We start from the raw sequence: 25,943 nt of genomic DNA on the forward strand, positions 1-25,943 counted from the left end.
AGGGAGAAAGGGACGCGGACGAATCAGAATGAAGAACAGAGACGGTGATTTGTTTATTCAGGGCTTGGCAAGGCCGAGCATCTGTTTGTGATTTATACTGTCATGCTGACGGCCGCCCCCAAATACTCCACATTCATCTGCAAGACAGTGATTTTGATGCTGGTGAGACCACCCGTACTTGGTGGGGGAACTGAGCTCATTCCAGTAAGAAAGGGACAAAGAGCCATCTGTGCGGCAGAGGGGAAGGTCTGCGTTCTATGCAAGACGGGCAACCCTCTCTCCCAATTTCACTGCTTCAGATTTTCCTGGGTTTTTTTTGTCGCTTTCGATTTTTTAAAAATTAATTTAGCAAATGGAACAAGTACGAAACCAAGCCAAATGCATTTATGCGACTTATTATTTTGTAGTTTAACTTAGTTTGCCAATGACTCCATTATCAAATTATGAGTGTTTCTAGGGAAAATCTGCTTAGAACCTGGGTTGAAATTCCATATAAACTACCCTCCCGGGTTCATTATCCCGGCACTCTTCCTGTGTCTTAGATGGTCATCTGAAAGCTGGTGGTTCAAATACTTAGAATAGGATGGAAGAGAGAAATATGTATAAAATGTTAACAATTATTGAATCTAGATGAAATGTATATAGGTATTCATTGCTTATTCTTGAAGGTGTTTTTGTACTTCAAAAAATTTCAAGACTTCCCTGGTGGCGCAGTGCTTCAGAATCCTCCTGCCAATGCAAGGGACACGGGTTCGAGCCCCGGTCCAGGAAAATCCCACATGCCGCAGAGCAACTAAGTCCGTATGCCACAGCTACTGAGCCTGTGCTCTAGAGCCTGCAAGCCACAACTACTGAGCCCATGTGCCACAACTACTGAAGCCCACACACTCGCCTAGAGCCCATGCTCCACAACAAAAGAAGCCACTGCAATGAGAAGCCCCGCGCACTGCAACAAAGAGTAGCCCCTGCTCTCCACAATTAAAGTCCACATGCAGCAATGAAGACCCAATATAGCCAATAAGTAAATTAAGTTTTAAAAATTGTTTTTAAAAATTCAAAATAAAATTCTAGAGTATAAAAAAAAAAAGGATAGAAGAGACAGTCTTCCTGTCCAATTTGGGATTCAGATTAGTTACGAATTCCTAACTGCTCTCAGCAAGCAGGCCACCAGCCTCCACCAGTGGGCCGAGTCCCTTTCCAGCAAGAAGTCTGCAGGGTGTCAGGCCATACTTGGGGTTGCACAGTGAGCTCCTGGCCACTGGGCATGAGGGCCCGTGAGCCGGGCATGAGGTGCTGGGCACCCACCCAGTGTGGCCACCTGGGACCCCAGTCCTCTGAGAGTCAGGGCCAGGATGGGGACACTCAGCTGGGGACTGAGGCAGGGACCTGGGGTGGGGGACCAGTTGGGACCCCAGTTATGGGCATTGAGCCTTGGGCACTGTGAGTAAAACAAGAGCCTGTTCCTGGAATTTGGTTCACGTTCACTGTTGAGAATGGCTCATTCATTGCTGCTTAGCTAGGCTTGTGTCGTGCCCTGCCCAGGGAGTTAGGTCCTCCACCTCCGCCCCGGGGACTCCCTCCTGCAGGACGCAGCACACTGGTCATCACTGGTGGCCCACGCGGCATCATGCGGTACTCTCCACCCTCCGCCTGGCCTCTCTGACTGCATCACGTCTGCAGGCTCCGCACGCAGCACACTGACTGGCAAACGAGGGCCCAACCTGCAGAACTCACCTCGCACTGAAACCCAGAGCTTCTTCAGTACTAGATTGGGAACAGAGCTAGCCCCAGACAGTTTAGACTTCTTAACCTTGACCATGAGAACCATTTGGGAAGTTTCAAGCCCACCCACCTACCCGTGTGCCCCTGCAGACTGGGCCCGGGGCCTCCGCTGTGGCCTGGGGGGTGAGCCCTGGGGCGAGAGCTGGGAGGGTGAGTCCTGTTGTACCAGGTCAAGTACAAAGATCTGGGATCAAGAATATCCTCCCCCTGACCGGAGACCGCCTCTAACTTCCCTGCGCTGCCCCAGCAGGCTCCTGGCTTCCTTGCTGGAAGCTGTGGGCACAGTAGTTTGATTCAACAGGGGGGAGGGTGAGAAGGAGGCCAGAGAAGCCGGAGGCTGGAAGGAAACCTAGTATCTGCACAGCACAGAGTCCCCTCTGGGGATGCCTGCCTGCTGGGAATGGCCAGGGGTGGCTTCCCAGACTGCCCTCCCTCTTCCAGGGACCTTAGGGCATCTCACCACTGGCTTTGTCATCTGGGAAGAATCTGTGGTGGCAGGTACAAGGTACCCCCCATGTGCAGCTCCTTCTCAGGGCCTGTGTCCTTGGCGTTGCAGGGGCTACGGCACTCAGGGCCTCAGTAACTGAACGCTGGGTGCCTGGCCCTGTTAGAAGCCCCCTACTCTCTGCACCCGCTAAGGAGGAGGGAGCTGGTGTGCGGGGGGGCCCTGACAGGCTTCAGAGGCCTGAGCCAGGGGGCAGCTCTCCTCTCGGGTACAGCACGATACTCTGTGAGCACCTGCGTTTATCAGGGGCTAAGGGATGCAGCCTGGGAGCCCACAGGAAGGTCACCTCCTCCTGGGCTTTGTTCTCCAAGTCCCGGGGCTCTTTTGCGGTGCTTACTTTCAGGTGGGGCATGTCTCTAACTGCCAAGGGACGTGGAGAGCAGGGACAGAGGTCCTGGCCTTGAACTTCCCCCAGGGAGTGAGTGAGTGGGTGTAATGCAATGTCCCTGTATGGCCTTAACTACCGTGGTCGTAAAAAGAATGGGACATTTCAGTTTTCCAGGGGCAGGAGGAGGTGTCTGCATCCTGGGTGTGGGGAATCAGGTTGTCCCTTTCCGATATCAACTTTGGGCCTTTCTAGATGTCTCTTGGGGACTGGCTCTGCCCTGGATGTCCTGAGATCCCCCTGCAGCCTTGAGGCGAGACTGTGAGTCCCAGGGGCCAGTTTCAAGCAAACTGGCTCATGTGTTTCATCCTTTTGAAGTTTGGACTCCATCCCTGTCCAGCCCCCCAGAATGGGCGTTTGGCTTATGTCACTGGCTGTGATGTCCCCTGGTCAGTTTTAGGGAAGACGTGCCCTGGGCAGCCACTGAAGCAGAGGATGGTGGGGCTGCAGGGCAGGGTCGGGGAGGGGGGGCAGGAGGAGCCATCTCTAATCGTTCCGCCTCCTGGACTCATGCCCCACCAGCTTCTCTTAGACTCCCCTCAGGAGTCTAAGCCAGATGGTCTGAAAGGTGGCTGCTCCTGCATCCTTCAGGGGACCAGCCGGGCTGCCTATGGAACTGCCTGGATGTTCTCGGGTGGAGGAAGCCTGCGGGGGACCGTGGCATGGTTCTCCTCTGGGGCAGGGAAGACAGGCAGCTGCCGTTGGGGGTCCCCCTTCTCCCCAGGACCAGGCCCACTCAGTGTGGCTAGTGCCCTATCCTCAAGGCATCACCAGGAGAGCAATCAGTCTTAGGTCTGGAGAATCTTCTAAAGATCTAAAGTTGGGGTCCTTTGGGATTCCGGCAGGGGGCTTGGGGCACAAGGACAACCCGATGGGATCAGCAGGTCTCAGCTCCTTGCTCTTGGCTGTGATGGACAGAAGCTGGTGACAGCTGAGTCTCACTTGGGAATTCTGTGACCAGAGGGCCTGATACCCCAGCCCCAGCAAAGCCTTAGTGCGAGTGGCTAAGTGGGGAGTGGGACCCTCTATTCATTCATTCAGCCTGTGTTTGCTGAGCACAGCACCACTTGAGCCCTGAGCAGCCCCCAGCACTTTAGAGCATCCCATTCAACCGCCCTTTCTTCCGAAACATCTCTCCCCACAGGACCAGGAAGCCGTGGAGACAGTCCTCACACCCCCCCACACCGTGTGCCGGGCACCCGGCTCTCCAGATGGCCCCGCCCAAATCCAGAGCCTGCCCGGACCCCCTCCAGGCTCGCCCCGCAGGGTGGGCCTTGGGCCTTCCTGCAGGTGTGTGCACCAAGGCCCGCGGCAGGGCAAGGAGCAGCTGGAAGGTGCGGACGGAGCGTGGACGTGCCGACGAGGGGTCCACACACACACACAGGCCCTCGTCAGGCACGCTGGGGCGGCGGACGGGGCGCTGAGGTCTCCGTGTGTGCTCCTGTCCCCAGCCCTGGGACGTGAGGGCCGCCCAGCAAGCGCCCCCCCCCGCACTGCGCTGCCCCAGTGCAGAGGCAGGCAGCTGCCAGGCCCCGAGCACACCCAGGCTGACACCGGGACGGGGGCGGAGCCTGCGGACGGCTGGCTGGCCGGCGGCCTCTCTGAGGAGACGGCGTTTGGTCGGAGGCTGAGCAAGGGAGTGAGGGACGAAGCGGAGCCCTTCCAGCCTGAGGAAGCAGCAGTGGCAGAGGCCCCGGGGGGCAGGAGCGCCTGGGGTGAGTGAGGGGCAGAGGGGGCTCCCAAGGCCGGGGAATGTGAGCCAGGAGGAGCGCGGGAGGGAGGGTCCGCAGACAGCAGGTCACCGGGAGCTCCGCCCACCCTACTCCCAATTTACACATCCCGGAAGCTCCGGATGTGACCTTATTTGGAAATAGTGCTGTTGCAGGTGTGATCTGTTGAGATGGGGTCGTACTGGAGCAGGGTGGCCTAATCCAATGTGGCTGGTGTCTTTAATAAAGGAGGAATTTGAACACAGACGCACGCACGGGGAGGACGCCACGTGAAGATGAAGGCAGAGGTCAGGAAGAAGCGTCTACAGGGTAAGGAAAGCCAGAGATCACCAGCAAACCACCAGAAACCAGGAGAGTCCGGGGACCCAGTCTCCCTCACAGCCTCATAAGGAAGCAACCCTGCCGTCCCCTTGATCTTGGACTCCCTGCCTCCAGAACTATGAGACATTCTTTTGTTGAAGCCAGTGAGTTTGTGGTGCTTTGTGACAGCTGCCCCAGCAAAGGAATACAGGTTTGTTCTGAGGGATGCGAGAAGCCGTTATTCCACAGAAGAATGTCCTAAGTTAAAATGCCATCACTCTGGCTGGTATGTGGAAAAGAGATTTAAGATTTTGTGCAGTTGTCAGGGCTGCCTGAATGGCCAGAGAGAACAAGAGAGCAAGGGAGTGGTTTTTGCTTTGTTTGGGGTGGGGTGGGGCGTGGTGGGCCCCCTCCCGGCTCTCTGACCCTCTGTGGGGGTCACCCAGTCTCAGGATAACTCCCCAGGAGTGCAGGGCCTTCTTTCCACAGACTGTCAGCTTCTAGATCACAGGGAGGGAGACGTGTCTGCCCCTTTGTCCCCCACCCCTGCCCTGCCCACCGTGGGACCAAGAGGAACCTAGTCTTCCTCCCTGGGGAAGAGCTGGGTGTCAGCTTCGCCTGGGTGAGCCTGAAGGATGACCAGTCGTAAGAGGAGCCCTTCAGCCGGGAACAAAGTCAGGCGGGGCAGGGACACTGCCAGCAGCACAGATGGGGCTCTGGGAGGGAGGAACCCAGGGGAGCGGCTCCATCAGGCTCGGGGACAGAGGCTGTGCTTGATGAGGGGAGACAGTATCCCAGGGGCAGAGTGATGGGGCCGTGCCAGGGGGTTAGCACTGCAGGTGCTGGACCATCTTGCCCAGGTCCCAATCCCAGATCAACTGCTTACTAGCTGGTGACTTTGGGCAATGACTAAACTTCTCTGCTCAGTTTCTTGGAGGACAGGGAGAGTGCCCGTGTCTTAATGTCCCAGGGAGGATGAAGTGAACTTGGCTTGTAAAGCACTCAGGATGGGGTTGGCACACAGTATGCACTGGAAGACGGTTACTTATTATGTTTTATCACTGCAGCGGGAATGCACTTAGTACCACGGGGGGCATGCGAAGGGCAAGAGCGGCCCAGGGTGGGTTTGCTCCAAAGACTTGGATGCTTGGCAGAGGCTTCGAGAGTCTCCCGAGCAGGAGGACAGCTGGGCTCAGAGGCTGAGGTGACCCAGAGGCGATTCTGCTGCAGGTGGGGGCTCACGGTCACGAGGCCCATGAGCGATGTTGCCTGTAGCCCTTGTTACCTTGTAAAGCACGCAAAGCCAAGCCTTGGTAGGCGCGATTTTAAGAAGCAATAATGTAAAATGAACAGCTGGCCTGGGCTGGGAGATCCAGCTCCGACATCTGCCACAAAAGCCTGTGACTGGAGGCTCCCAGTCTCAGGCTCCGGTGGTAAATGGGGGGAACATTCATGACCTATGAGGACAGGAGGGAATGCTGGCTCTCTCCAGGCCATGCCAGTGCCGGCACAGCTTCACTTGTACGAAAGGGAAGAGGTGCCTCTCTGAGTCAGAGCCGGTCCAGCACGCCTGTCTCAGGCTCTTTAAAAGCCTGTGGCCCCTTCAGCCAGACACCCGCCACCCCAGAGTCCAGCCTCCCTCTGGTTCAGACAAGTCACCTGGACAGAAATGCCAAGCGCTCAGACATGTCTCCGTGTGGAACCTACCTTTCATTTTCCCATCTGGAAGATCACTTACGTGATTTTGAAACTTAAAATTCTCCTGCGATAACAACTGTTAACTAAGCAATGAGAAACTCCTGGCCTGAGAGCCAGCCGCAAACCGGAGGCCTCTGGCTGGGCGGCTGCTCTGTTTGGGGTTCATGCAGATGGTATGGGGCGGGGAAGGGGGCCTTCTTTCCCCTAGGCAGCTAATGTCAACTACTTTGCCCACCTACCTACCTATCTACCTCTCCCTCCTTTCCTTTCTTCCCTCCATCTCTCATCTATCTTCTATTATCTAGCTATCACCTAGCTATTTATCTCTATCTGTCTGTCTATCTACTCTATTTATCATTTATCTTATCTCTGTCTTCTACCTATTATTTGTCTCCTTATCTATCTATATATCTATCATCTGTCTTATCTATTATCTATCATCTATCATCTCTATCTCCCTATCTACCTATAATCTATCTTTCTATCTTCTATCTTATCTATTTATCCATCTATCTATCTATCTGCCATCTTGCCCATCTGTATAGAAATCCTCACTATTTATGTTAAATCCTCAGCCTTGCCCTGGACACTTCCAGGAGGTAGGGACTGTTCCTCACTTACTCATTCCGTACAGAGCTGGCAGGAGAACACCCACAAAGAGGCACTTCATGAATGCTTCTGGATGGTAAAAGCACTGAGGCCAAAAGGTGAAGCCAGTAACGGGTTCTGAAGGACAAAGCCGAGTGCCAGTGTGCCAGCAGGAACCAGGGCTGAGCATCTGCCTCTCTTGCATCCACCTGGGCGTGTCCTCTGTGAGCCTTCAGGGTCGCCTTTTCTAACCCAGCCCCTTCCTCCCCGTGGAGTGGGCTTTTGGAACCTCATCCATCTGATTGAGTCTAACTCATTGGGCCCTAGTTTAAACATGATTTTAAACTTTAAATTCAGCCCAACCTTGGACCAAGCCACCTCCTCCATCCCTGTCGGGTGGCACCCTTCTGCCCTCGAATGCTCTGAAATGTCAGGTGTAAGTGGAGGAAGGGGAGAGCTGTAGAGAGCGGGCAACGGAGAACAGGAGGCTGGCTGGCTCGCCGCTGACTTGGAGGGGGGTCAACTCACAGAAGGACAGAGGCACCTTCATGGGTCAAGAGCTACAACACAGCTGCAACACAAAGGCACATGAGCCAATGGTCGCTGAATGAGTGAGAGATGGGGTGGAAGGGAGTGACCACTGGACTGATGGACAGACAGATGGACGGCTGGCTGAGGTGATGGACAGACAGGTGGATAAAGGCTAAATGCTGAATCTGGAAAAAAATTTTTCTGAGTAGAACCTATAAGAGTCAGTATATTTGGAGCATCCTTTGGACCAATACTGATTTTTCCTGCAGGACGGGGTTCTGAGAGGTTAGAATGACAACATAACCCACGGTGTTGGCCGGTGGGACCAAAGGAGGCTTATCAGTAACACTTGGCCCCCGCTGCACCTACCTGTCCTGCGTGGCCCTTCACGGGGTGACCAGTGGCGAGCCCCCTCCTTTCTGGGCTGTTCCGAGCTGCTCTCCCGGCTCTCACCACTGGGGGCACTGCTGCCGCCTCCGGGCGGGGCGCCCCCTCCATCCGCATCTTCAATGTTGCCTGCGCCCGGCTGGCCGGCAACATCGCAGTCCTTCCGCACGCTGTGAGAGGGAGAAACGCTCCAAGGGGTCTCACCAAAATCATTTCTAATTCCCCTAAACGCCCCATCACAATCAGGATGGCAGACCGCACTCCACGGGTGAGCAGCGCACCTGGGACGCAGGTGGACAGAGGGGCTTCCCTTCCCCAAACCTCAGCGTCAGATAAATGAAAACACCGCGCCGGGGTGAAGCAGCCGCAGGCTCCACCATCCACAGGGACCCTCGGCTCTGAGGCCCGACCAGGAGCTCTGCCGGACTCAGGCAAAGCGTCTTAAGAGTTCGTCTCAACCAACCAGGGACACTGTTACAACCGGGTGAGGAGACTTATGGGATGAGAGATGAGTGCTGAGGGAGGGGGCTTCAAGCCCGGTGCTTCGTAACAGACATGCAACAGTCACTCCCAAAGACCCATAACCTCGGCAGTTCTACAGGGACTCAAGCCCAAGTCTCAGCCTGTGGATGGAAGGAGGAGGGAGACGGACTCCTCTGATGACGTTTCCCACTAAGTCTTCATCTGAAATGGCTTGTTGAAACAAAGGATGGGTTGGGGCGCGCACGGGCACGGCAGCGGGTTTTTTAAATTTAATTTTTTTTTAGCTTTGGCACCTTTTTAAAATTAGTTATCTATTTTATACATATTAGTGTGTATATGTCAATCCCAATCTCCCAATTCATCCCCCCCTCCCCGCCCCCACGGCAGTTTTAGCCACAGGAGGAAAGAGTGATGGACAGTGAAATTCCAACCAGAGGCCCTGAAGCTCGTGGCCCTGCCCCCATCCAGCATCCGGGGTAAATAAAAAAAAAAGGCCTTTGTCGTCAAGACCCACCTTAACCACTTGGTCCGGAACCACGCCCTGACGCTGTCCAGGGTGACGGGTCCGCGCCAGACGTTCTTCAGCTGCCTGTGGGTCCCTAGGTAGGATGTGGTGAGCGGGGACACATACATGGGGTAGCCCAAGGGCTGGTCACAGGAGGAATTGATCAGGTTGCGGAGGACTTGCTTGTTGTTCTGGATGCTGCCGCGCTCGGGGTTGCGGTTGCGGAGGAAGATGAGCTCTTGCTGCTGCCCCGCCCAAAGGCCGCGGACACATTCTCTGTTCACCTACGGGGCGCGGAAGACACGCGGAGGAAAGCAGATGGCGGGCGCCTCCAGCCTGTTGGCTCGGGGTCTGAGTACCTGGGACCACAATACTTGGGCTGAAAGCTTTCACAGTCAGTGGCACCCCTGCAAGGTGGATGTGATGGCATTTTCATGGGGCCGCAGAGATCAAATAAAAAGGAAGGCAGGCTTCGTTTCAGCCTGCTGGTTTGAAGCTATATGAAAAAGAGAATCTCTGGGAAGGAAGTTCTCGGGTCCAGGATCAGGGTGTTAGAATAAGGTCTGGAATTTTAGAGAATTAGAAAGACTTTAAGATATGGACACCAAGTGGGGAAGGGGTGGAAGGGGGGTTGGGGGGGGAATGAAATGGGAGACTGGGGATTGCTATATATACATTACTAATTAAAAAAATCATATGGTACACTTTAAATATATGCAGTTTATTGTATGTCAATTGTACCTCAGTAAAAGTTCTTAAAGAAAAAAAAAAAAAAGAAAAGAAAGACTTTAGGAATAAGCTAGATCCTGACCCATGTGTGTCTAGCCTACCAGGACCGGCACCTGCGCGCATCGGCTGTCTGAGTGGGAAGGGCCCTGGAGGGGATGAACCGCCTTCCCCCTCGGGCCACCCTGTGTGCTGGCCAACGCTGCCCCCCACACCCCGCCAGGGACTGTGGGTCTAGACAGAGGATGCTGGCCTGGGGCGTGGGCACTGGTGCCAATCCATACTAATTTTTCTCATACTCCCCCCACCGCCACCCCCACCGACGGCAGGCTCGTGGCAGCCGGGGAAAAACGTCTCCCGTACCTTGATCACCTTGAAGCTCAGGAAGCTTCTGTGGAGCATGATGACCTTGTATTCGTCCGTGCCCTCGTCCACCACGTGCCGCAGGGTCAGTAGCTCCTCCTTGTTGGCCAGCACGGCGCCCCTCCAGGCCGGGTCACCCTCGTGGCAAATGACCACTTTCTTTTCAAAGGACTGGATGGCCTCATAGAGGACCGCGGGGTCTTCGTACTCGTCGGGGCAAGTGAACTGGTCCTGGGGAAGGAAGTCCATTTTCAGGTCAGGAGGACTGGAGAGCTGGCCCCGGGTGGGTGCAAGGCCAAGTCCACCTCCACATCTCACGGTCATCCTGAGTGGATGGAGGACACCTCACCAACCCAGCACCCTTGGCCTTGGGGCTGTGCTAGGCAAAGAGCTTGTGTCTTAGGTGTCTAGGACTTTTTGACACAGTGTGGACACTTCTGATGTCATTTTCTTGGCTGAGTCCCCTCTTCCATCCTGGTGGGAGATCACCACCTCCTAGGGAAACTCAAGGTCACATTGTCACAGGCGCCATCAAGTATATACGATGCGTCAACACTTAGCTACTAAGTCAGAAGCCCACTTACCAGTGTCATGCCAAGGAAAGGCACTGTGTTTTTGAAAGGTCATTTTTTTTCCCCTAATGTTTCAGGCTTATACTTTTTTAAAAAAAAGGGATGTTTACCTGGTGCAGCTTCAGGGACATCCTGAGAGCTGGGGCAACAACTTTGTGTAGCAGGTCCATGTCGGCAAACACCCACTCATCTCGGGCTGTGATTCTGAAGTCACCTTTGAAGAGGGTGTGGAGGCCATACAGGAAAGAATCCAGGCTGTGAAACAAAGGAAACAAAGTCAAGTTCGTTCATTCACGTGGAGTGAAGGTGTTCAGCCTCCTGTCACCCTGAGCTGGCCTGAGTCTCCCCTATGTCACCTCCAGAAGGATTTTATTGTCTTTAGGCTGATCCGGCAGGGGTCCCACCAAACGCCTGACCCTGCAGCCAGTATTCAGACCCTTGTGACAACTGCCGTAATGGCCACCTTCAGGAATAGTCACTCACACTCTGTATCCCTGCGTGTGATGGTGGAGGTCTTACTCAGAGCTGGCTTGCCGCGTCTGTGTGCAGAGTAGGTGCTGAGACGCGGGCCTGCTCTGGTCCAGGAGCCCTGGGGCCTCCACTTCTCGGGAGGAAGGCAGGGAGGCCTGGGGAAGAGCCCAGCCCTTTCCATTTTTCATCTCTGTCTTTCTGGATAGCACTTTTGCACTCTGACACTCATAATAAAAACTGGATTCTCCCACCATATGGAGAGAGAAAATGACACCAAATGGAATCTCAAATTGGCCGTTTTAGATTCTCAAAAAATATACTTCTCCCAGTCTCACCCTTTTTTAAGTGACTAGTGGATGAGGCACAATAGATGGGGCTAAAGTGAACCACTGAAGGATGTCTCAGGTTGTCCAGGTTTTTGTTTTCCAGGCTTTTTCTGCTTTGCCTCCCTTTCCTGCATACAATTGAGCACTGCCTGGGTGGAGAGCTGAGAGCCGCCCAAGGGACATCTTTCATGGCCTGGGTCCTTTCCCATTTGGATCAATGCAGGGAGCGGGTTTGGGAAAGCGACTCACCCTGTATCATGAGGAGGGAAGAAATGTTCTTCCTTAATTCTTTCCCTCTAGTTCCATTAACACATTCGGTCACAGCCGCCTCGAACCACCCTGGCCTCTAACATCCCTGAGCGGGAGTGGGTGGCTGTACCAGAAACAGCATCCCTGATAGGGACGCTGAACTGGGACAGAATGAGCAGGGAAGTGTGTGTGGAAGAGACTCTCGGAGGATGGAGCTGAGAAGGATTTAATGAGCTGGCTCCCCGAGCAAGACTTTGGATTCAACACAGCACATTAGACCCGCATGTCAGGGAAATAGCTCTGCTGATGGTATTGGAGCGCGTCGTTGTGAAACACACCACGATCATTAACTTCCTTCCAGAACTCCCTTGAGAGGGATGCTGAGGCTTGGAGTCACAGCAGATTGTGGGAAATGGAAGCAGTCGGGGTCTAGGCAGGTCTCGAGGAGCCCTAAACCTTCCAGAAAGGGTTCCAGGTGGCAGTGTTCCTAAACAGGCTCCCCTGACACAGAACAAAGACTTCCTGGGGCTGCCTGCCATCCTGGGAGGGGAGGGGTGGATGGCAGGGCCCACCTGCAGCAGGATGGATGCAGCGAAGGAAGCTTTAAAACAGTGCTAACTGCTGTCACTGAAAACGGTCCAGAATGCCCCTGTCATCAGATAGCGTGAAGGACTGAAAAGAGAGTTAAACATGGGTGGCTTTTTCTCTGGAAAGGATTAGAAGCATGCCTTGCTGCTTGCACACAGGTGTAGAGAAATCACTCCTCTAGATGTGGGCCTGGGGACGGTGGCAGAGGGAGATAGAGACCTGCCCAGATGCCCAGAGCAACAGGGGCAGACGGAAGAGAAGAGCCAGGGAGGCAGCCACTCCTTTGCTCAGTGGTGTGTGCAAGGCAACCACAGACCTGATTCCCCAGTCGGGAAAACCCCCTTCCACCGGGCCTCACTAAGTGCTTGTGAGCCCATCCCAGGCCCCCCGCGATGGGTGCTTTACTGGTCATTTCTATTTTCAGAGGAAAATGACACATTGTGACTTTTACTGCTGGTCCATTAAAAGGCGTCTCAATGCATAAATGAACCTATCTACAAAACAGAAACAGAATCACAGACACAGAGAACAGATGGGAGCTTGCCAAGGGGGAGGGGGATGGCAATGGGAAGGACTGGGGGTTTGGGATTAGCAGATGTAAACTATTATACAGAGAGTGGATAAACAACAAGGTCCTACTGTGTAGCACAGGGAACTATATTCAACATCCTGTGATACACCATAAGGGAAAAGAATATAAAAAATGTATATAAACATATGTACATATACATATATGTATAACTGAATCATTTTGCTGTATAGCAGAAATTAACACAATATTGTAAATCAACTATAATTCAATTAAAAAAAATGTTTTTACATGAGTCTCCATGTAGAAAACAAAGCCTGAGGTAGAATTCCACCAGATTAAGGGTAGTACCCGTCGCACCTTAAAGGTACAGGCATCCTAAAAGCCAGGTGTTTCATTACCTGCCTTTTATCCTCAGGAGAACAAAGAGGAGGAAGGCAGAGATGTGATGAGATGGGAGACTTCACAGGGCAGGGAGTTGGGGGGTGCATGGGGTGGTGGGGCGGGGCGGGGGAAGGTGCAGAGGTCTCCGGGTCGCCCGCAGCACATTTCTGACTTGGAGCACCGTCAGGCTTTGTCTTCTTAAGTCGGTACTGAGAGGTGACAGGCTCCCACCCCCAGGTCGACAGCTGGAGCGGGGAAATAGGGTTACATCTGAGTCAATCAAGGCTGGCCTTCGTGGGGACTAGAACAGCCACTGCCTGGCCCCCTAGTGCTGTTTTTATTTACTAAGAGTTTAGCACGTGTGTGTGGTGCCACGTGAGCCCGGGCTCAACTCAGTGCTGCTGTCTGGTTCTCTATGTGTGGACGTGTGTCTCTAACCCAGGATTACACGTGTCAGGTGTCTTCTGGGGTCCGCCCTGCCCCATCCCTTATATAACCCCACACAAATGGACACGGTTGTCCCTGCGCTAAGGATTGCCTGGCGACAAACTCTATGACCGGCCTTCTGCACCTCTTCTGCAGCACTCAAGCCCTGCTCCGTGGAGTTAGGACTTGAATAGTATCTTGCCTTTATAACTGCGTGTGTGTGTGTGTGTGTGTGTGTGTGTGTGTGTGTGTGTGTGAACATGGGTGCAGATCTGTGTGTGTGTGTGTGTAGATGTGCATGGTGTACGTATAGGCATGGGCACACGTGGGTGCAGTGCGTGTGCATGTGTGAGTGGGTGTGGGTGCATGTACACAGGTGCACATTTGTGTGTGTGCACGTGTGTGTCGGGAGGACGACCCAGCCTCTGCCTCAGAGTGCCTCTGCACCCCCAGCAGATACCAACGACCCCCAAGCTGGGTGTGCGTGTTGCTCTGCTCGTACAGACTCCTGTTCTTGTCTTTCTGCTTCCTGAGCCCATTTCCTAGTCTGTGATGACATAACCCGCTGGTGCTGAGTACGGATGAGAGGTTGCAGCCATCCGTCCTTAAGCACAATTGTCCACAACCTTCCCGGAAATGGCCAGTTTCCGGCCTGAAGCTCGAGCTGCGGCTTGCAGTGCCGGTGGAAGCTCTAGCTCCAGGTTTGCCTAAGGCGTATGCTTTAATGAGTCCCACCCATTTCAGCATCCTCACACATCACCTTTCACAGCAATGACAATTTGAGGATGGCCAGTTGAAGCAAAGGTTGTTTTCATGCCTTGTGTCGTATCTTTATCCACAGAGGGATGCTTGGAGCTCTATTCTAGGCAGACGTTGCTTATGCCTCTCGAAGCCCTGCTTTTGTTCAAAATCACTGATCAGCTCAGCCCAGTTTTCACCTGCACCCTCTCTCACTGGTTCTCCGCCCATGGAAATTTTGGCCCCCAGGGGACACTTGGCAATATCTGGAGACACTTTAGATGTCACAGCTGAAGCGGGGGTGGGGGGGGTGCTCCTGGCACCCAGTGGGTAGAGGCCAGGCAGAAATGCCCAGGACAGTCCCCTACAACAAAGAACCACACAGCCTAAAATGGGAATAGTGCCACTGCTGAGAAACCCTCCTCTTTCAGAAAAAAAAATGTAGCATCACACACACAGATTTTAAGTTTCGGATAATGGGTCATTCTCTTGGATCCAGCGTCAATGAATCTTAGGATTCAGATGGAAAGAACTCTAATGCTGGGATAGTTTCTGCAGGACTCCCAGTGGACTCTCCAGAATGATGGATAGGTTCTTTTGAGTGAATTTCCAAGCAGGTCTGTCTACCGTGTGTTTACAGATGGGCCTCGTGAAGAGCCTTCTGCTATAGTACTTCGCCATCCGTGGAGCGCTTGTAGAACATATGCAAACGATTAAGTGCGATGTGCAGGCTGGGTTTCCCATGCTTACTGATTAGTAATGGAGATTGTTAGAGAGCGTGTGCTTGGTTATCTAAGTCAGCATCCTAGCTCAGAGAGCATCTCCTTGGGGATGGCAGCGTGCTTCACGCATGCTTCATTTCCCTGTGGGACCCTGCAACCATGTACTCGCTGCACAGTTAATCCCATCACTCGTAACCACACTTTATGGTTAAAGGAGCTGGAAGTACGAAAAGTAATGCTTGCAAGAGGCGATGGTCCCTGGTATCAGTATCCGACCATTGATGAGGCGCTTATTCATCAGTCTCCAAAGGCAACTCCTGACAACTAGTCTTTGATTTCTTTAAATACAAAGCATATTCTCCTTAGGCAAAAATAAATTATTAAATATATTCTGTATTTTTTCTGTGTTATGAATAAAAGATCCTCTTCGTTGCTCTATTTCTCAGCATTGGTTCAGATTAAGGTTTTTTTTGAGTGTGATTTCAATTGTTTTCCAGCTTTATGGAGGTTTAATTGACACAACTGTAAGATGCGTAAAGTGTACATCATGATGATTTGATATATGTATACATGGTGCAAGGCAGATTAAGGCTTTTGATTTGGAGGTTTAGGCTTCTTTTTAAAAGAACTTTTAAAATATAATTTTAAAAAAATTCGGAGAAATAGAAATTGGTGAACTCCTAAAGGTGTGGCTTTGAAAGATTAATGTTTTATTTGCCTGATAAATGGAAGCTAGAGAAGTCTAATTACGTTAACTATCAGGAAATACAGTAGTTTATATACATGGGAGTATTGTAGAGATCTGGATTATTCAAGGGCAACTCAGAATTTTAAATTACATAAATATTGAACCAAGTATACAAAACATTAACACCTTAATAAACAATTTTTCAGTGAACATATTAAAAACAAAAAACAAACAAACAAAAAAAACACTGGCTCTGAGCAACTAGAAGTGAGGCAGAAAGGACAATACCTTACATTTTTCTGATGGTTTGTGCATTACTAAGAGATTTCCATTCCATCAGCTCAGCTCATCCTCATGGATGCTTGTACAAGACATAGTATTAAAACAGACCAGAAAGAGTTGAAAAAATATTCAGCATCTCATGTGACACTGAAGGAGCATGGCAGCTTCCTGGCCACCTGCCTCTCTAGGAAACACAGAGTTTCTTTAAAAATGTGTAACTGGGGGATATGTGTATGGAAACAGATGATTGAACCTGGTGTACCCCCAAAAAAATAAAAAAAATTATAAAAAAAAAAATGTGTAACTGGAGTCATCTTCTTAAAGACCAGCTCAGAGGTGGTGCTGTAATGGACACATCTCTTCAAAGGCTCCAGTTGCCTGCACAGTAACAATACTATGAGTGTGTAGTTCTTGAACTACCCCCCACCTCACCCTTCTGAGGTCAGTCACCAACAATTTTCCAGCATTTAAGTAGATGTATATACTCAGCTCACGTCCTGAATGGATAGTGTATCAATAATTCTTCCATGCACTCTTTATCCAGGAAGTTACTCCAGTGGCTCTAAAATCAAACCAAGCCCTGGCTTGGATCCCAGCTCTCTCTTACCTGGTAAAGAACACTCAGGAAGAAACCAGTGGTGGCCCTCAAGTAGCTCCAAGGCACTTCACTTGGCTTTAGTGTCCAAGGGTCTCATGGACCAGCATGCAGCAGCAGAGCTGGAGGGATGGGAGCCAGAAGCTCCAATCCTGAATCTTGGCTCTGATACTTGTTGATATCTTGGTAAATCTCTTGTCCTCCTTAGGACTGAGTGTATCCAGGGGTACATGAAGGCTAGAGGAGGGGCTTGCTAAGAATTGTTTTCCAAGGACTTCCCTGGTGGTGCACTGGTTAAGACTCCACACTCCCAATGCACGAGGCCCAGGTTTGATGCCTTGTCAGGGAACTAGATCCCACATGCATGCTGCAACTAAGGAGCCCACCTGTCACAACTAAGGAGCCCACCTGCCACAACTAAGGAGCCCATGTGCCACAACAAAGACCTGGCATAACCAAATAAATATTTTTTTTTAAAAAAGAACCTCTTTCCGTAGGGGGAGCACTGCACAAGTCTGGTTTGAGGATAATGGACACATGTCGGTGTTTGGTGGGGGACAGATACATCCCATGGTCCAACATTCATTGTCCCCTGGGACCCATGTTTGAGTCTGAAAGGCACAGAAGATGTATCCGAGGGGGCTGGGCACTCAGAGTGCAGGATGGCGGCCTCTCCTAGAGGAAAGAGCATTGGGCCTGAAGGAGAGGGCCAGGTCCCACCCCAGACGGTGGAGTGGCCTTGAGCACAGGCCCAACTGAGCTTAGAGAGCCATGATGCCAACGTCAGCAAAACCCAGCCCAGGACAGTCACCAAAGGGAGATGAGGTCAGTGAGGAGGAAACGGCGGGCACCAGGGAGTGGCCGAGCCACGTGGATGGGGGCGACCTGAAGAATTCCCAGGGGGCCCGTGGGACTAATGGTGGCACAGTGTGGCGGCTGGGAGCAGGGCTCTGGAGCCTGGGCAGGGCTCCACCATGTCCAAACATTGCACAGATCACAGCTCTGGGCTTTGTTGACTCCAGCTATACAACAGGAGAGTAATAGCACCTACCTCATCTCCTCTCACAACTTGAGAGAGGATGAAATGCATCTTCTCGCGTCAAGCACTAAGCACTGTCCCCAGTAGCCAGGGAGCCCAGCATCAGTGTTCACTGTGATCATTATTCTTTTGTCACTGAACTGGAATGTCCAGGCAACATAGGCTTCAGATATAAACCAAAGACGTTTATCTTGCAGAATCTCAGATAATCATTAGAGAGCAATCACGTGGCGAAAGGATCTCAGCGATGTGGTTCCAAATAAATGCCAGATAAATTGGGAAACAATAATTCCCAAGCGAGAACAAGTTAAAAGGCAAGATTTGATGAAAAGCTTTTTAAAAATACATTGGGCCTCATGACATTCAAGTGCTTCTGGACTTCCATATCAATGGGATCAACTGCTATTACCTAGTGAAAGATGCTTCCGGAGGCCGGCGGGTAGACTGGGAGCAGGCTGGGCTGCGGAAGAAACCATCTCCTGGCAGCTGTTCAAAATTAAAAATAGATTTGCAGGCCCGGCTCCCAGAGATACAAAGCTGGTGGTTTGTGAGGGGGCCTGGGGTCTACATTCTGACCAAGCTGCCCGGGTGATTCTGAGGTGCAGTGAGGTTTAGGACTCAGGGGACCAGAATGTCCAGACATTTCAGAGAAGCAAGGGGGTGGAAGCTCATCATGGGACCTGTGCCCCAGGCCAGGATAGGAGAAGACTTTCCTACAGCGTGGGATTCTGAATGGTTCTTTTTTGAATTTTCTATGTCTTCACTGAAAATTCTCACTGCATTCTTCCATTCTTCTCCCAAGTTTATGACTATTACCTGAAACTCTTGATCTGGCGAATTAATTATCTCTGTTTCATTTGGTTCTTTTTCTGGGGTTTTGTCTTGTTCTTTCATTTGGAAGGTATTCCTTTGTCTCACAGTTTTGGGGTTCTTTTTAAAGATTTTTTAAATTAAAGTATAGTTAATTTACAACTTGTTAGTTTCAAGTATACAGCAAAGTGGTTCAGTTTTATACATATGTATATATTGATATATACATATATATTCTCTTTCAGATTCTTTTCTATCATATTAAACTCTCTCTGTTAGTTTCTGTGTGTTAGGTATATCAGTTACATCTCCTGGCCTTGAACGTGTGGCCTCACGTAGCAGGTGTCCTGTGGGCCCGGTGGCACAATGCTTCCTGGTCACCAGAGCCACATTCTCCGGGGGTATCCCCTGTGTGGGATCAGTGCACCTTCCATCGTGGTTGGGCCTCGATTGCTGTGGGTGGGGGGTGGGTGGTGCTGGCCCCAGGCCGGCTATCATGGGGCCTGGCTGCGACTGTTGTGGGCACGATGATGTGTGGGGTGGGCCCCCTGGGTGGGGGAGCCGCTTTGAGGGAGCCGTGGCAGCTCGGGCAAGGCTGATCCTCAGGGGACTCCAGGCCAGGGTGCACGGCGTTAGCTAGGTGATGGAGAGTGGCAAATGACACCCCCCCAGCACCCGGCCAGTGACACGGAAGGAGAGGAAAGAAAAGGCACCTTGGGACTTCCCTGGTGGCCCAGTGGGTAAGACTCCACACTCCCAATGCAGGGGGCCTGGGTTTGATCCCTGGTCGGGGAACTAGATCCCATGTGCAGCAACGAAGACCTGGCACAGCCATAATAAATAAATAAATAAATATTAAAAAAGAAAAAAAAAGGCACCTGCCAGCACTTCTGTCCCCTGAGAAAGTCCCACCAGATCCCTGCCCCTCTGGCATATGCCCTAAGATTAATCAGTGAATCTCCTTGTACGATCCAGGTGCTTTTCAAGCTGCTGCCTCTGCGCTGGGACTCAGAGCAGGCGAGTTCCTGCACAGGCCCCTCAGAGCTGAGTCCTGGTTTCCCACAGCCCTTGGGCTCTCCTGGACGGGAACCTTGCTGATTTCAAAGCCAGATTTTTTTTTTTTAATAAATTTATTTATTTATTTATTTATTGGCTGAGTTGGGTCTTTGTTGCTGCACACGGGCTTTCTCTAGTTGTGGCGAGCAGGGGCTACTCTTCGTTGCGGTGTGCGGGCTTCTCATTGCCGTGGCTTCTCTTGTTGAAGAGCACGGGCTCTAGGAGCGTGGGCTTCAGTAGTTGCGGCACATGGGCTCAATAGTTGTGTAAAAGCCAGGTTTTATGCGGTCCCCCAACTAGGGAACCTGATGCAGGGCTCGGACCCCTCACTCCTCAGGGGGGACCCCCATGGTGGTAACTTCCCTCCTGCTTGTGGGTCGTCACACTGGAGGTGCAGGTTCTGAGTGGACCGTGTCTCTGTGCCTCCTACTTGTCTCGATGTGGCCTTTTCTAATATCTTCAGTTGCAGAAAATCTGTCCTTCTAGGCTTCAGGTCATTCGCAGGGATGGTTGTTGTATATGATGTGGTAGGTTTGGTGTGTCCGTGAGGACAGGTGAGCTCAGAAGCTTCCTATTCCACCACCTTGACCTGAGCTAGATGACTTGATTTTAATCTCTGGTTCAGGATCGTGTGTCATGTTTATTTCTCTTCTAGATCCTGATTTCTGAGTTTCCAACCCCAGTCTGTCAGGCAGACCTCAGTCTTGTCTGCAAGATGATCCAGTATGACGTCTGGCCCTAGTTTGGAGCCTCATCTCCAGTAGAAGATCAGGAGAGGAAACGGAGTCTGTCTGGGATTCCTGAAGAATGCGATTTTCCTCAGTCCACTGTGGGTGAGATGGGTGGGGACATGGTAGATGGGACTGCAGACTATGACAGTGGCCTCCTGCCACAAGGTCATCTGTCAGGGCTCTCAGCCTCCAGCACAGAACATCTAGGGCTGAATGTCTGTCTATCGTTTTTCAAGCTTACATTTATCTTGACATGTTCTACTCTCTTAGAAGCCTGCTTACCCCAAGAGTCCGTAGAATGTCTTCTTCAAGCAAACGTGTTGCTGCTGTGAAGTGCAGCCCCCTTCTCACCTTGTATCTTCATAAATGGACCAGCAGCCAGGATCCACTCATCCCCTCTCATGGACTTGAAGACAGTCACCAAGCCATCTTTCAGCCCCTGGAGTCAGTGAAACTATTTTGACTTCCTCCTAAACACGCCTTTATATTTGTATGCTTTTCTTCAGTAGGAGACACAGTTCTATAAAGGAGAGAGCCTGAAACTCCAAATCCAAACCATTATCAGTGTTTACTTGTCACATCCCTATTAATTCATTCTACCTCCATAACATGGACATTTTATTTGAAGACATTTTACGTACGTGTACTCTTTTGCTCACTTGTCTTCAGCGTCTTGTTTAAGATAATTCTCCATTTTCTCATGCTCTCTAATTTTGCACGCACACATCTTTCTTCCTTGAGGATGACCTATCAAAGCTATGTCACTGTTATAAAGTCAAAGTATTTCCCCAAGAAACCCATCAAATGAAGCAGAGCTTGTGACTTACACTAGGCTGCTATATAAGACTTACCTGTGGAGTAAGTGTTCAAAATCATCTGTTAGTCTTTAATACTAAATATGTGAAAGTACACTTAAGGGCATACTCCTGTGTTAAAATTATACAAGGATGAAGTGCACGCACGTGTGTGCACGCTCACACACCCGCACACACACAGAGATCTTGAACCATTCTTACTTTGGACATAAATAAAACCATACTGAATAAAATATTAGCAAAGTGAATCCATCATTGCATAGACAGAATACATCATGACCAAGCAGAGCTGATCTCAGAATTGTAAAGATGTTTTAATGAAGAAATCTATTAATATAACATATGACCTTAATAGATTTAAGAAGAATTTCATCTGAATGTGAGCCCTCAAACGTCAGAAGAATTCAATACCCTTTCCTGATAAAAGCCTTAGCAATCTAGGAAGAGAAGGAAACTCCTAATGATAAAAATGGTCTAATAGAAATCTAAAACGAACCTTATTTTTTAAGGCTAAAACATGACACTTGTTCCCATTAATGTCTGGATTAATGTGAGGATGCCGTGCTAGACCGAATAATGGCCCTCCCCCGCAACATGTCCATGTCCTAACTTCTGGAACCCGTGGATATGTTACCTTACACGGCACAAGGAATTTTGCAGATGTGTTTAAATTGAGGATTTTGAGATTCTCAATGGGGAGATTTTCCTGGATTATCTGGGAGGGCCCAATGTAATCACAAGGATCCCCATACGTTAAAGAAGGAAGTGGGAGAGGTAGACTTTGTCAGAGAGAGATTGGAAGATGCTGCACTGCTGGCTGGGAAGATGGAGGAAGGGACCTCTGGGATGCAGGCGGCCTCTAGAACAAGGGATGGATTCTCCCCTAGAGTCTCCACAAGGAACGCAGCCCGACAGACATCTTGATTTTAGCCCAGTGAAACCCGTTTTGGACTTTTGACCTGCAGAACTGTAAGATAACTAATTTATGTTGCCGTAAGCCACCAAATTTGTGGTAAGTTGTTATAGCGGCAATTGGAAACTAACACAGATGCCCACCTCCAACTGGAGATCACAGCCAGTGGAACAGGGAAAAGAACTGAGGTATAAATACAGGAAAGAAAAAGACAGAATTGTCATCATTGGCAGATAAGTCTTTCCAGCAGAAAATCAAATAGAATTAACTAAAATAATATGTTTATAACAGAATCCAGTAGAGGTACCCAGGATGAAATCGAAATCGATATAAAAAAGCAAATACAGTAAGCCCCCTACATAAGAATGAGTTCCATTCCAAGAGCGCGTTCGTAAGTCCAATTTGTTCATAAGCCCAACAAGTTAACCTAGGTACCCAACTAACACAATCGGCTATATAGTACTCTGCTGTAATAGGTTTATAATACTTTTCACACAATACATAAAACACAAACACACATAGTACAGTTAAGTACACAAAAGCACAACCACTTGTAGAGGATGCACGCCTGTGACAATGTACGACAGACACAAGAACTAACTTACGTGACTGGACGTGCAAAATGCATGTGCACATCTTTGAAAGTTCGCAACTTGAAGATTCCTATGTAGGGGACTTACTGTTAACTTTCCTGTATACCAGCAGTAGCCAATTAGAAGATGTGACAGGAAAAAAAGGATTTTATTATCCATGATCACAATAAAACTATAAAATACCTAGAAACAAATCCATTAAGGATTACAAATCTCCAAAAAATGATAAACTATTACTGAAAGACATTAAAAAAATGGAATGATTACAGAGATACACTGTATTATTGACGGATGTCCATTTTTTCCCCAAATTAATCTGTAAATTTAATACCAACTAAATCAAAATTCCAACCTAGGTTTTTATAAAATGTGAGCCTAAATTTCACCTGAGGAACAGCAGCCCCACCATAAAGACAAGTGCACCTTGATAGAAAATCTTTTTAACACATAATATCTTAATATGAGAACAGCTTCTAAAAATCAGTAAGTACTGCACAAAAATGGATAAAGCATATAAATAGACGGGTACTTCATAGAAAAAAATACATGACCAATAAATAGGTAAAAAAGAGTCTTACCCTCACGATTAATCATGGAAATGCAAATTCAAATAAGAATGAGATGATTTTTCACCCATGAGATTAGAAAAATTAAAAAGATGGACTATCCAGCTTTAGTCAGGGTGTGGCAAAATACTCCTGGTGAGAACAGAAATGGGGACAGTTTGGAAGGCAGTTTGACCATATCTATAAAAATTATGTTTAAATTTCTTTTTGAGCTCTGGAACCATTTTTCACAAGGAGCAACATCTCTTGAACTCTAGCATAGGAAACATATAGCACAGCTGTTTGGTTGGAGCGGAGGTGGGGACCCTGCCAGGCTCCAAGCACCCCCTCACTCTGTCCCTCCCCCCCCCCCCACTACACATCCAAATAAATCAGAACTTCATGGACTTCAGACCCCGAATCTCTGGCCCAGGGCAGCGTGTAAAATAACTCACCTTTAGTAAGTCAAGAACCAAAATGAAAGTGCATTGTAGGATGTTACTACACTATGGGACTGCTCAGTGAAGTGGATCAGCCCCAGATAATCAAATCTCTCCCTGGAATACCATGAATATCACTCCCAGATTTATCTCATCACTATGTCTGCACCAAGCAGAGCTGACATGGAGCAGGAAAAGCTGTTTGCAACAAAGAAAATCCCATCAAAACAAGGCTGACAAAAGCAGCTGCTAGGCATGGTGCTTAATCAAGGAAAAACTAAATAAAGCAGACCAAGCAAGAAACACCTGGATCAGGAAGACTGGAACGCGTTACACAAAGAACAAGAGCGAAGAAGTCTGAAAATACGCTGGATGGGAATGGAAAGAAATCGTTGAAGCATTTTATTTGCAATTTGTAAAGAAAATTTGAAATGTATTAAAAAAACAAAACCTCCCATTGATCCAACAAAAGATCATCTGCTTGGATGCTGTGAATATATGAAGATTCATTTTGGGATGTAGAGTCCAGAATCTTCCAGAGCCCTTCTCAAAGAGTATTCCTTATTTACAGTATTACAGGAGACTGTTTTACAAAGCCCACGAAGGAGCCTTCTGCTAGACTTTCAGTCATCTGATTCAGTCCCAGATGACCACAAAAGCAATTGCCTGAGCCTAGTATGAGGCTGAGTCAGGTAGGAGGGAAGAGAGGGTTTAGAAGCTGATCAGCTCCTCCTTCTAGTATTTCCTTAGAACTTATTACTTTAATCAGTGAGCACTTCTCACCTATGAAGAAAATCATAAAATTCTGGGATGTAGGTGTTGAAAGACTAGCTGTCACGAAGCCTAGCTGTGAGAATTCTCGGTTCTCACCTTTTCCTCTTAGTGACTCAAGGCTACAGCCTCCAGAGAGAGATGAAGGGATTGCCAACCACACCACTTCACCCCTTACCAATGCACACACGTCACGGAGAATGCCTGTCCCCGGCTCGCCACCAGGAATGACTCAGAGCCGTCCCCTGCAGGAAGGGCATTTGGAAACACCATCCACCAGTCTCCCTGGACTTGTTTACCCAACGGCCAGGGGTTGTGAGGGTTGTTAAACAGGCATACAAGTGGGTTTTGCCCTTAAGAAGCTTGTCATCCCACCTAATAACCCCCAAACACACTCAAGTAGAGTATCAAAAGGACCCTTTTGCAAAGGACCGGATCAACAACACAACACAGAAATCTTGAAGAAAGTCCAAGGAAAGGAGAAAGCACTACATAGACAAGCTCTTTCTTTTTAAGTTCCCTTAGTCTGTATGATTCTCAGCCATAGCTACATGTCGGAGCACGTGGGGAGCCACAAAAAGTCCCGAAGCGAGGTCCACCCGCAGGGGTCGTGATGTGATCGCTCTGCCCTGGGGTAGGGCCTGGGCCTCCGAATATTTACAAGCCCCTCAGGAGATTTTCATGTGCACTGGTAAAGATGACTCTAATGGACAAGCAGAATCCAGAACATCTGGTCCACAGGGCTAGTCTGTGAAATGGCCACCGACCAGGGAGAGGAGGAGATGACTGATGAAATTCACAAGAGCTGTTTCCCTGGAGAAGGAGGCGGTGGGGCAAAGAGCCCAGCTTCATTTGTGATGCAAGTTCAAGGGCTTGTTTATGAAGGCAAGACCTCAGGGACTGAGAGTGGAGGAGGGTGAAATGGGCAGAGAGAGAGTTTAAAGGTAAACACAAAATTGTTTTGTTTTTTAAGAAGAGAAACTTGCAGAAAGAGTTTGAAAAAACAGAAGAAGCAACATCCAATCATCAAAACACCACAGAGTCAGGGCAGAGTAGGGTCTGGACTAAAGCACAGAAGTGACGGGTTTTCTTTTGCGAAGAAAAACAAGGGAAGGGAACTAACTTTTTTTGAGCATTAATTCTGTTAATCCCAGGCTAGGCACTTCGTATTTGTGATTTCATTTAATCTTCTCAGAAAATCTGCAAGGACCCTTGTAACATAGAAGGCCCTATACCCAGAATTCTGGGGTTTCGACTGTTCCAGGTTAATGCCATTTCCACATCTAATTCTCCAAAAAAGATCACCGTGGTCAAAAAAGGCTTCTCACAGGCAAAATGTGACTTATTAGGGAAAGAACACTCTAGGAGAAGTGGAAGCAGTCCACCTTTAAAATCAAGAAAATGATGGACAAAAATCTGTCCAACATATAAAATGCCAACGGGTGTCTGTGCCAACTGTGTCCCCAGGTACCTGATGGCCATGTTGTGAGCCGCGGTCCCCAGGGCTCTCCTTCCCAGGATGCAGAGCGCGAAGGACAGAGTCACCAGGGGAGAGTCCTCATCACTGTCCAGGTGCTTCAAGGGCTGGAAAAACAAGGGTGTTAACTCGGCGCTCCCGTGGGTTCAGGCAGCACCAGCACAGAAGCATAAGGGCAGAGGCTTTCCCTGTGTCAGCCA

General features: G+C 49.8%; 1 protein-coding gene across 9 annotated transcripts in view; it reads right to left on the reverse strand.

The window, feature by feature from the left end:
* The window catches only part of PCNX2 (pecanex 2), a 288,254-nt gene that overhangs the window by 5,212 nt on the left and 257,099 nt on the right, over nt 1-25,943 (reverse strand). For 7 of the 9 annotated variants that reach the window (XM_057737510.1, XM_057737507.1, XM_057737504.1 and 4 more), the window contains 5 exons: nt 25,738-25,850; nt 10,666-10,810; nt 9,984-10,214; nt 8,904-9,178; nt 7,889-8,076 (listed from right to left, as the gene is read on the reverse strand). In XM_057737510.1, coding sequence (XP_057593493.1) covers nt 7,889-8,076; nt 8,904-9,178; nt 9,984-10,214; nt 10,666-10,810; nt 25,738-25,850 — 952 coding nt within the window. Of the gene's footprint in view, nt 1-7,888; nt 8,077-8,903; nt 9,179-9,224; nt 9,458-9,983; nt 10,215-10,665; nt 10,811-25,737; nt 25,851-25,943 lie in introns of those variants that run through there. The other 2 variants (XM_057737508.1, XM_057737509.1) reach the window with 2 other exon arrangements.

This window comes from Hippopotamus amphibius, chromosome 5 (assembly GCF_030028045.1).
Source record: "Hippopotamus amphibius kiboko isolate mHipAmp2 chromosome 5, mHipAmp2.hap2, whole genome shotgun sequence".
In the NCBI taxonomy this organism is placed as follows: Eukaryota; Metazoa; Chordata; class Mammalia; order Artiodactyla; family Hippopotamidae; genus Hippopotamus; species Hippopotamus amphibius.